Source organism: Bubalus kerabau, chromosome 2, assembly GCF_029407905.1.
Source record: "Bubalus kerabau isolate K-KA32 ecotype Philippines breed swamp buffalo chromosome 2, PCC_UOA_SB_1v2, whole genome shotgun sequence".
NCBI classification, from domain to species: Eukaryota; Metazoa; Chordata; class Mammalia; order Artiodactyla; family Bovidae; genus Bubalus; species Bubalus kerabau.
The window spans coordinates 53,553,394-53,565,727 of NC_073625.1; the positions used below are offsets into that span (position 1 = coordinate 53,553,394).

The following is a 12,334-nucleotide window of genomic DNA, read 5'->3' on the forward strand; positions in this document are numbered from 1 at the left end:
TTTGATCTTTACAAGACAGCAGTTGACACGACAGTTGACAGTTGACAGTGAATAGGACATAGTTCTGTCCTGAAGGTACCCTAAAATATACACGTTGATAATTTCTGCTAGTAGAAACCGAATTTCTAGGCTTCTGTGCTTTTACTAGTAAACTAACAATAGCTTCCTTTTTGAAATTATTCTAAGAACATTTTGAAGATAGTCTACTAACTTCATTGTTGTTCCCTGCCTTAATTGTGTAGGTAGTAAATAATTTAGATTGTTGAATGATTTTGTATATAATTTAATGTTTGTTGTTTTTTTTTTTACAGTGGTTGCATAGGCCTCTTTTAGAAGGAAGATTGAGTTTGAATTATGAGGGTTTCAAAACAGATTTTAAAGAGCAAGATACAAAGAAACTTCCCAGCCATTTGTGTACTTCAGCATTATTGAGCAAAATGATATTAGTTGCACTGAAAAAGGAAACAGTCCTAGAAAATAATGAACTTGAGAAAATAAGTAAGTATATATGAGCATTCAGATAAATACATATAAGTCGAATTAGTTAAAATTAAATTAATTAAAATCTTGAATTTAATTAAAATTAATTAAAATTTTGAAATAATTTTGATTATACTTTAAGTTTTTAAAGAACGAAAAATCTTCAGCTCCTTTTAATTATTTCAGTGATGAGAAATTGAGGCCTCTCAAGAGATGAATGTTAAATTGCAAATCAGATGAAATCATACCAAAAAATCTTGCTACAGTCTTGTTATCAGTAGAGCAGAATTTGGTGGCTCAGTCGGTACAGAATCCGCCTGCAATACGGGAGACCCAGGTTCGATCTGTGGGTGGGGAAGATCCCCTAGAGAAAGAAACGGCAACCCACTCCAGTATTCTTTCCTGGAAAATCCCATGGACAGAGGAGCTGGCAGGCTGCAGCCCATGGGGTCGCAAAGAGGCGGACACGACTGAGCGAGTACACCACCACCACAGTTCCTTTAGCTGGCATGAGGTGAATAAAAGCAAACCCTGTAGCACATAACCCTGAGGAAAATGGTTAAACAAGTCTGGTGTTTCATCAGGGATTCTGAATTTTCAGTTAATTTTTTTTCAGTTAATTTTTGGATCAGTCCTTTTGTATAGGGCTAAAATTTTTTCCCTGGCAAGTGGTCATTCAGATGTTGAATTTCAAAAGAATTTGGAAAATCCCCCCCATTCTAGGAAATGGTATAGCATTGTAGGTAGCCATGTGACCTGTACAAAATAATTTGAAAGGTGGAGGACTTGAATAATTCCTGTGTCAAGCTTGGTTGTAAGCCCTCAATGGAGTACGGTTGCTAGCAGAGGAGAATATATGCCTATGAAAGAGAGCTGGAAACACCTTTTATGGTGAGCCAGCTCCACGTGCAGTTAAGATCAAGGAGCTTAGCCTGCTGTTTACTCAGTGAATTTGTCCAAAAACAACACTGGGAATTAGGGTAATAATTTTTGTTGTTTTTCTTAGTCTGGAGCTTTCAAGGGACAGGGTTAGATTTTGAACCAGGTTTCAAGTCTCTCGACTCCAAAATCCATACCTGGAGAGTTGTGACTGATTATGTATTAAGAACCTGTGGTATGGCCAGATTTCGTGAGACTCAGTCATTCTCGCAGCAGTCCCCTGAGGTAGATTTATCTTATCCTGGTTGATAACAGTGTATGCAGCTCTTTTGAATCCAGACTGGTCTGTCACCGAGGCCCTTCCCTGTGTACTGGGTCATGCTCTCTTCCTTAACACATTGACTTGAACTTCTCAGGTCTTGGGTCCTGTAGTTGTTTATCCTGGATGCAGCTTCTTACCATTTGTGGCAAAAACAGTAGGAAGATTCTTGTAGCATCTCTGATAACTTCGGTTCCTGTCACTTTCTTAACTCGCCAGAAAAGGGACCAAGTAAGGTTTGGGAGAGGAGTGGTATTTTGTATCCGATATGCTCAGTTTTCATTATAATTGTATATCAAGGAGCTGGAAATCAGTTCATAGATATTTTAGAATTGGTGGGCACAGCGGTGTTAGAGAACAGTAGACAAGTGAGGGCAACTGGAAGTGCTGTTCACAAAGTGCACCCGATAATGTGCTCTCCATTCTGTTAGTTGCAGAACTGCTCTATTCATTGCAGTGGTATGAAGAATTAGACAATCCACCTATTTTCCTAACTGGATTTTGTGAAATGCTTCAGAAAATGAATATCACGTATGATAACTTACGTGGACTTGGTAATACTTCTGGCCTTCTGCAGCTGTTATTTGACAGGTGGGAACCTCTTTTCAATTTCTATTTCATGAGTATTTTGCTAGTTTATGGTTTTGTGTCTGTAAAATGTAAGCCCACTTCATGCTAATCTTTGAATCAGAGGGTTGTTGTAAATTAATCCCAGTTGTTGATGATAAATACTTTATGGGTACTAAGTACTTGATTTCTGCCTCTGGGAGATATTTGTACTTTGCCTGTGTTATTAAATCCATGAATATGATGCAAGGGGCAGATGACAGTGAAAGAGAGAGAGTCCTGTAGAAGTTGTTTTAATTTGTCATATGTGACCCATCCTTCCACTTAAAATTTCCAAGGTAAAATTTAGCCTTTTACCTTGTATGTTATTTCCTGCAGGTTTGGCTTAATATCATAACCACAAAACCCTTGCCCCTTGATGAGGAAATAGGTATGAAAACAGAGTCGCCATAGAGGTTATAGTGGTCTGATGTTTAGTTGGTTGAAATTATCCTGTTGAACTGCTTTCTCCTGAAGAGTTTTACATTTGCCTGTAGTATTTTTCATATGCTTTGCAGTATCAGAAGCCTCAGACTGAACAGGTCTTCTTCTCCAGTCCCCCTCCACTTACTTGACTCGCAGAACTTTCCTCAGTGGATGTTAATACCCTCCTCGGTTCCTCAGCTTCAGCAATCCTTGGTCTCCTCTGGGTCTTCTCTGTCCTCTTTCCGGCTGCAGCTTCTGATGCTCCAGCTTAATCCTTAAGGTCCTTTCCCCTTTTGGGACGAAGGGGCTTTGGGATTGCCTTGATGAGAGCTCAGTAAAGGAGTTTCAGAAGCCTAAGTTGCCAGTCCTTTTGGTAACGGCAGTTATTTACGTGCAAAAGTACTGTGTGGATTGATACCCTGACAAGGTGTTTTATTTAGTTCTGTAAAAGGACTCCAGGTAAGCAACTGTGTCAAAACATTAAGTATACTTTCAAAACAGAATTTTTTTTTCTTTTTTAGATCCAGGAAAAACGGCACCCTTTGGTCTCTTATTATTGCTAAGTTGATCCTTTCCCGAAGTGTTTCATCTGATGAAGTAAAACAGCATTATAGGAGAAAAGACGGGTATTTTTATTTTAAATGCTTTTACTTTGAAATTTATTATGATTGGTCACTCTGCCAACCCTTGACTAACAAACAGTGTGTAATGAATCAGGAAAACAGGTTTTAGGACATGAGGAAATTAAATGAAAAAATATGAGACTTAAAGAGTATAAAACAGTTCCAATCATTTTAGGTTTAGGACCCATACTTTTTTAATAGGTGTTTTTAACCTTAAAACATTTTGTTGAAGAATTTAATATGTGCTTTAAATAATTAGCGTTTGATAGCTTATTCTCTTTTACTCGGAAATCTATCGGGTAGAATCTTTTTCCCTCTCTCTAACATCCTTCTATCCCTTTATTTAGCTAAAGGGAAGTGATAAGGAAAGTTACTTACTCTTCAAAAGAACGATCATCCCACTGAAGTGAATTCTAAAAAGACAATAAATATATTCCTAAGGCAAAGAAATAGTGAGGTTGGACATACTAGAGATTTACTAGAGTTGATTATATTAGAGAAGCTGAGCATTCAGATTAAACACTTACCTGAAATTTACCAAGAGGCATTTTGAATTTACAGATTTATCAAAAAGAATTTGGAAACTATATATATGTTTATACGTGTGTGTGTGTGTGTGTGTGTGTGTGTGTGTATACATATATGTATATGTGTGTGTGTGTGTATATATATATATATATATATATATATGTTCTGGCACAGTAAAATTGTAAGCTAAATTTTGATTTTTAAGTCTTTTTGAAATTTACTGTTTTGAGTTCAGTTAATGTGGATTATAGGTTTACATGCAATTATAAGAAACACAAAGAAATTCTGTGTACCTTTCACTTAGTTTCTTCCAAACGGTGCCATTTTGAATAACTTTCGTGCAATTTCACAACCAAGAAATGACATTGATATAGTTCATTGACTGGGTCAACTTGCACCCACGTGTGTGCTCTGTAGATCAGAGCACACACGTGTTACCACCACATTCCAAGACACAGAATAGTTGTATCGTAAGGATCCCTTGTGGTACCCTTTCTTGCCACAGCCACCTGCCCTCCTGCCATTCTCTTCCTCTCTGGCAACCAGTAATCTATTCTTTCTATAATTTTTACCATTTTAGGAATGTTATATAAATGGAGTCATACAGCATATGATCTTTTGATATTTAGCTTTTTTTATTCAGCATAATTAAAAATTTTTTTCTGTTTACATGAGTCATAGGGAATTAACTAAAGAACTGCTGGAACTAATTACAAGTGAGATGGATATATACTTGACATACAAAAGTCAGTATCTTTCTTATTCACCAGTTATAATCAATTTAAAAATGCCATAGGGAAAAAGAGATTCTTTTCACATTGACGACAAAACTGTAAATATTTAGAAATAAATTTAACGAAAAATTACAACTGTAAAACTTAAATAAAGATCACAAAACAAAGTGGGAAGATAAATTGTAAAAATTGTTGTATCTAATTTCAGTGTAATGTTAGTCAAAATTTCAGCAGCAATTTTTGAAAAACTTCACAAACTCTTCTAAACATGGTATGCATTTAAAGGAAAAAATGCTCAAGAATAGCTAGGAAATTTATGAAAGAGAAAAGTGAAAAGGACTTGCCCTACCAACACAGTGATTAAGCAGTATGAAATTGGTGGATAGATATATCCTTGGATCAAAGTATGGAGTCCAAAAACCAATGCACACGTAAATGAAAATTTAGTTTTTGATACAGGTGGTCTTTCAGATGAATGAGATAGGAAAATTGGGCCTATGTTTGAAAAAAAAAGTGAGACCCAGTCCCTTACATTATACATTAAAGTAAGGTCCAGATGAAAATTAAATCTTATAAAAGTTTTTGGGAAAATAAGAAACTATAGCCTTGGCACAGGGAAGATCTTAAGCATAGCACAAACCCAGAATCCATAGAAGAAATAGTAGGTACCTGACTTTGTAAAACAAAAACCTTTGTGTCCATCAACAGATGAATGGATAAACAAAAATGTATGCATTATAATGAAGTATTATTCTGCCTTAAAAAGGAAGGAAATTTTGACATACTGAAATGTAGGTGAACCTTGAGGACATTATGTAAGTGAAATAAAGCAGTCACGAAAAGACAAATACTGTGTGATTCCACTTATATGAGGTACTTAGGCATATTCATAGAGACGGAAAGTCAAATGGTGGTTGTCAGGGGCTGAATGGAAGGAAGATGGGGAGTTCTTATTTAATGGACAGAGTTTCAGTTTTGTAAAATGAAAAAGTTCTGGAGGTTGGTTGCACAACAGTGTGAATGAACTTAACATCACTGAACTGTAGACTTAAAAATAGTTAATCTGGGGGACTTCCCTGATGGTCCAGTGGTTAAGACTCCATGCTTCCAATGCAGGAGGCATGTGTTCTACCCCTGGTCGGGGAACTGATCCCTCATGCTGCACAGCATGACCAAAAAGAATTTTTTTTTAAATTAAAATAGTATGGTAAATTTTACATAATTTTACATATTTTACCACAGTTAAAAAAGAAAACTTCTGTATGATAAAAATACAGTATAAAGGATAGGTGGAAAAATAGAGGAAAATACTTGTTAATTAATAAAGAATTAATGTTCATAATATAAATAGCTTCTAGTAATTAAACTAGTCAAACTGAAGAATGTGTCAAGGACTTGAACAAGTAATTCATAGATGAAATAGTCAAAGGTAATTCATTTATGAAATGTGGAATAGGAAAGGATTTGCTTTGTTGATAATGACAAATACAAAGGAGTATATAGTTTATCTACCTTACTGCCAGGAATTAAAAAGGATTATTAGGTGTGCAGCAGAAAAGTCAAACTTGTACATTTTTGGTGAAAATGTGAATTGATTATTCTTCTTTGAAGAAAAACTTGAGATTATCAAAATATAATACATGCAGATCCTTTGATTTTGAAGTTCTACTTCCAGGAATCTAGCCTAAAGAGGTGTTTGCACATATACAGAATAGTACTTGTTCAAGGACAGTTATTATAGTGTTATTTGTAAGAGCAAAAATTTGATGGAAAAAACCTAAATGTTCACTAATAGAAAAATAGTTAAATTATGATTGTATGAAATATTTTGGTTTTGTTTTTTATTTAGATATGTAGTTTTAAAATAGAATACTTTGTACCTATATGTTCTGCTGTAAAGTGGTCTAGAAAGTATATAAGTATCAGGTAATATAAAATTTAGATACATAAAACCCAAGTATATATATGCATATATATGAGTATCATTTCATATGAGCAGTATGTAACTGGTCCTCTTTGAATCAGTTGGCTCTTAATGACAGCTTAATCATGTACTGTTTGTATAATTTTAAAAAATCATCTTTGGGGAAAGTTATATATGCTTATTTTTTGAAAATCAGAAACGTGAAAAAGAGAAGCAGAAAAAAATAATTGTCCACAGTTTCATCAAACAGAATCAGCAAGTGTCAACCTCTTTCATAGTTTCTTTTATTCTTTTTCTATTCAGTTATTTTATATAGTGGAAATTTTAGTCTTTTTAAATTGTATGAATAAGGAATTTTCTGAAATAACTAAATATTTAAGATAAATATAATTCACACCTTTTTTTCCCCTCTTTAAACAGTTTTTTTCCACTAACAGAAGGTAATATGCATACTATTCAAAGTCTCTGTCCATTTTTGTCAAAAGAAGACAAGAAAGAATTCATTGCTCAGTGTATACCTGCCCTTTTGGCCTGGACCAAGGAAGATGTTTGCCATATTAATGGTTAGTTACTTGGTAATAAACATTTCATTAATTTAATTATTGCTTGAGATGAAAGAAGTGTTTCTTAACATCCAAATCCAAATCTGACAGAGATAAATTATAGCTTATTTTTTTCCTAGTTAATATTCTTGCTACAGAACAAGTTGACTCAATAGGGTAAGTGTCGTTCATTGGAGAGTGACTGTTACTTTGCAGTATGGAAATGCTGCAGCCTAAGGGAAGGTGTATAACCACAGGTACCGTCTCATGATTTCTGTGTTGTGTGTAGCTCTTCTTAGCTATACGTCATTTCCCCCTAGTCAATCGATGAGTGAACTTACAAAAGCAAAAGAGGAAACAGCTTTTGTTGTGTTTTAAACTTTTCGGACGTTCTGTACTCTTCTTAGTTCCTTTACTTGCTAATTTAACAAGCACTTATTGAGCCCTGACCATGTGGCAGTCTCTTTTGTAGAGAACAAGATAGATGTAAACTTATATGATAACTGATATAGCAAAAATACATCTTATGTGCAGAAGTGCAGAAAAGGATTTTCCACTTTGCTTTGAGATAGCAGTGGCTATTTCACAAAAAGAAATATTTTAGTAGTGGTAAAAGGTACTTTTCCTTAAAGTTAGAGAAAGGCATTCCAGGTTCACAGAAACTAGAAGAGTGCGGGTAGCTTCATTTTGGTTGGATTTAAGGTAGAAAGTTGGGACAAAGAGTATTAGGGTGCACAAGAATATGGATCTTGAGAATGGTAGGGCACAGATCATAAAGGCCTCATTTTGTCAGTTAAGGAGTTTGGACTTTAAGCGGTAGGAGGTAAGGAACTATTGGCCCAAATTAGGTAGGAAAGTAGTCAGACTATCATATTCACATTAGAAAGATTATCTTGACAGCTGTGTGAAGGGTGGATATGGGAGAAGAGAGAAATTAGGGTTAGAAGACTATATAGATAGAGAGCCATTCGAATAATCAAAATGAGAGATAAGAACTCTTGAGTCAAGGCACAGATGGAAGAGTGGAGATGGAATTGAGAGAGGTAGGAAGTAGAATTGCTGGGGTTCTGTAGTTATATTTCTCGATTGGGCAGATGGAAGTACCATGAGGCCTTATAGGAAACCCTGCCAGGAGACTTCAGGGCTGGACGCAGGGTGGCGAAGGAGTGTGAAGGGAGCTGATGTTAAGGTTTGGACGCATGAGATTACGATTAAGATCGCTATGGAATAAGGACTCAAATGGGGATTGTCAGTAAGCAGTAGGCTGTTGGCTAGATGGAAATACTGCTTTCAGAGTCCATGCCAGGTAGGGGGTAGTATAATCTGTAAATGAAGAGCTTGTTGGGGAGAGTGAAGCGTGAAAAGAATATCAAGGGAACACCAGTATGTAGATTTAAGAGGTATGTAGGTAAAGGGACACTTGAGAATAAGGACTGAAGGTTAAAAAAATGGAAGCAAGAGTTTAGGTAACATTCATCACCTGTTAAATGCCACAGCTCAGATGAAATTAGAGACTGAAATGTGGAATGAACAGTGGTGAAAAAGTAGGGCCACATGTCTGTTCTTAAGGGTTTGGTAGAAAGGGACATAGGGGGCTTCCCTGATGGCTCAGTGGTAAAGGATCCGCCTGCCAATGCAGGAGACACGGGTTCAATCCCTGATCCCGGAAGATCCCACATGCTGCGGAGCAACTAAGCCCATGTGCCACAGCTGTTGAGCCTGTGCTCTTGAGCCGGGAGCTGCAACTGCTGAAGCTTGCGTGCCCTAGAGCCCCTGCTCCACAACAAGAGAAGCCAACCCACTGAGAAGCCCACACACAGCAATTAGAAGCCTTCAGTCACTGCAACTAGAGAAAAGCCTGTGCCCCAATGAAGACCCAGCACAGCAACAAATAAAATTTGAAGAAAAAAAAAGGAGGGGAAGTGGAAAGAAGTGAAAGCTGGACATGAATACAGTCAAAGAGGGAGAGGGAGGAATAGAAGACAGAATAATGTATGGTAGTTCCCACTGAGAAGAAGAGAGGAGGGCGTGTAGGATTGGATCGAGAGCAGTTAGAAAAAAATCACCATGACGAAGACAGATTTAGAGAGCAAACTTATGGCTACCAGGGGGAAAGGTGGGGAGGGAGAGAGTTTAGGGCTGACATAAACACACCACTGTATGTAAAATGGATAACCATCAAGGACCTACTGTAAAGCACAGGGAACTCTGCTCAGTATTACGTAGCAACCTAGAAGGGAAAAGGATGTGAAAAAGAATAGACGTATGTAACATGTACAACTAAAGCACTTTGCTGTACACCCGAAACTCACACAACATTGTTAATCAACTGTAGTCCAATGTGACATACAATGTTAAATAAATAAAGGGAAAAAAGAAGATATCAACCATGTATAAGTGGAGCTTAGGTAAGGAGAGCTGTTGGGCAGATGCAGATGTAGATACAGAGAGTATAGAAGGGGTTGGGAACTTCATGGAATCATGTCTCTTTAGGTTGTCTGATGAGTGGCAATGGGATTGTGTTTTTTAAGAAAGGTAGTGAAAGTTTGAGATAGTGGAAGAAGAATATGCCATTAGCAAACGCAGTGAAACAATTGCCTTGATAGCATGATATCAAAATAAATTTTTGTGGCATTAAGCTTTACTGTTGAGTTCACTTGCATAGTTAAACTGTGGGCTTGGGATGGGATTTGCAGGAAAGGGATGCAGTTGAATGAATTGTTCATGGAAGAGAGGATTACCTAATGGGAGAGCAGGTGGTATCTCCAGCACAGGTTACAACTGAAAGGTGGCTGAAGACAGGACTGTGTTCACACAGCTGTGTGCTGTTCACACAGGTCACAAGGTACCCAGCTGTGCAGAGGCCCAGGAAGAGGAGTGTTTTTTTTAAGGTTTGACAATCGGTTTTTCTCTTCTAGCCCAAGTGATGAAGCAGAATTAGCTAACGAATACTTTTCAGTTATTAGAACATGAGTTGTTTCTGATTAAACTTGAAGCCTCTTCTATTGATATTTTGTCAGGAAGATTTAAAAAAAATTCTTCCTCTGCCTTTAAAGGAAGACTACATTGTTATTAGTTAATTAATTTTTGCTTTCTTTGTTGGTTCTCTTTTGCCTACAGGATAAAAACCTAAGTCCTTAGTTTGGCCTGTAAGATGTTTTAAAATTTTATTGCAACCAATTTCTCCAGTTTCACCTCTTTTGCTTCCACTCTGGACCCTGACCATGCTAAATTGTCATGAATTTTGATCAGTCCATACTTTCTTACCGCTTTGTGCCTTAGCACTCCTTGGAGCATCCCTTTTCTAGTCTTGCAGACTTTCATCTTTTGATAAATCCCCGTTCACACACCAACTTTGGGAAGCCTTTTCTAACTCAGTATAGTTTCCTGCTCTGGGTTCTCAGTTTTTGTCCATATTATTCTAATTTGTTTTTAAGTCTACCAGTACTGCTGAATAAGACCCTTCAGGGACTGGATTTTGTCCAGCTTTCTCCCTGGTATCTGTCTAGCAGTGTACCTTGTATGCATTCATTTATTCGTTCTTTATTTAGTCAGTCAAAATAAATGTATCTCGGGCACTGTGTTAGGGGGCCATATACAGTGATGGGTAGAACTGACAAGGTTCCTGCTTTCATGGAGCTTACTTCCTGATGAGATAATAACAAACATTAGTGCTGTAAAGGCAACAAACAAGTGATACTAGAGGAATGAGGAGGGGCGTACTTGATGTACTTGGGAATTTCAGAGTGGAGGCAGTATTTAAGCTGAGAATTGAAGAATAAGGAGGAATCAGGGAGTCTAAAGAGTAGGGAACCCACAGGAGCTTTCCCAACATAGATGCTTACTGAGTGAACGTATGAATTATAAAACAGTATGCTCTATTTTCCAACTTTATTTAACTTTGTACTCTAGCTAGAGATTTGTCTGTTTTTTGAGAGGTGGGTATGCTGAATATGTCCTATACGTAAGGAAACAAAGAAAATAACGGCATAGGCTAGTTTAATGCAGTGTCATTCACTTGCTTCCCTCTGCCTGCCCTGCCACACTTTCTTCTCTGTGTTGGGTGCTGAGTATATTGGCAGGTCCCTGCCTATGGAGTTTATAAGCTCATTTGTTGACTCTTTCTTACAAGCCCTAATTTTAGAATTATCATCCTGGACACTTTTGAAGAAAGTTTTTAACCTATCTCAGCATAGGCTTTCTTTTCTTATAGTAGCAATACAATTTAAAAATGTTTTAATTTTGCTATAGGAGGTTTTGGACATCTTGCCATTTTCAATTCTTGTCTGCAGACCAAAAGCATAGATGATGGAGAGCTATTACATGGTCTATTAAAAATTCTGATAACGTGGAAAAAAGATCACGAAGATATTTTTCTTTTCAGTTGGTAGGTAATACTTTATATTTTTCCCTCTGTGTATGATGTGGACTCAGATTATGTATCTTATAGTCACTATTTCTTAGAGTAATAGGATGGTAGGCATTTAAGTCAGTCTGTTATAAGTATATAAGATTTAAATTTTTCTCATTGAATGTCTGTATAATTCGTCAATGTTTTGTTTTTGTCTTTATCACAGTAATCTGTCAGAAGTAAGTCCAGAGATACTGGCTGTAAATATAGAAATAATCCGTTTCCTTTCCCTGTTTCTGAAATACTGCTCATCTCCTTTGGCAGAGAGCGAATGGGACTTCATCATGTGTTCCATGTTGGCTTGGTTGGAGGTAAATTAACCTTCTGCATCATCACTGCTGTTGGGTTTTTGTGCATATCTGTGTGCCAGAAGTATTTTCTCATCCTCTTTAAGTAATGATTGTAGTTAGCTCCTTTGCAAACATTTGAACACTTTATAGATATAGTCCTTGCCGACTGCTGCTTGACAGATCAGTAAAATGACTGAGGTTTAATGTTTGCCAATATCATTCAGCAGCCATTCTGCTAACTGCTTTTAAAATGGTCTCTCCGTTAGCTCATTTTAATGTAATATTTGTAGCATAGTCCTTTAAGGTTTTATCTTTTCATGACAAGGTTTTTGGTCTTTTGCTTCTATTCTTACAGTGTGCTGTTTCATTATTGCCAGACCAGTGCAGTAAAGGTTAAACAAATTCAGAGGGAATTAGGGTTCTTTTTATGACCCCAAGCAACCAGCTGTGTAATACCTATGGGTATTAGGTAGCAAGTCATGCAGCAAGTCAGTCAGTGTTGAATTGGTCTGAAGCTCTACTCTGCCTGCTGTTTACTGTGTGGCTTAGGGTATTAAAGTTTATCTAATTGA

The 12,334-nt window shown here is 36.8% G+C and overlaps 1 protein-coding gene across 1 annotated transcript in view; it reads left to right on the forward strand.

The window, feature by feature from the left end:
* The window catches only part of LTN1 (listerin E3 ubiquitin protein ligase 1), a 59,160-nt gene that overhangs the window by 26,262 nt on the left and 20,564 nt on the right, over positions 1 to 12,334 (forward strand). Inside the window, exons 16-21 of the mRNA XM_055567746.1 lie at positions 312 to 498; positions 2,110 to 2,269; positions 3,232 to 3,336; positions 6,940 to 7,082; positions 11,313 to 11,448; positions 11,639 to 11,783. Coding sequence (XP_055423721.1) covers positions 312 to 498; positions 2,110 to 2,269; positions 3,232 to 3,336; positions 6,940 to 7,082; positions 11,313 to 11,448; positions 11,639 to 11,783 — 876 coding nt within the window. The remainder of the gene's footprint in view (positions 1 to 311; positions 499 to 2,109; positions 2,270 to 3,231; positions 3,337 to 6,939; positions 7,083 to 11,312; positions 11,449 to 11,638; positions 11,784 to 12,334) is intronic.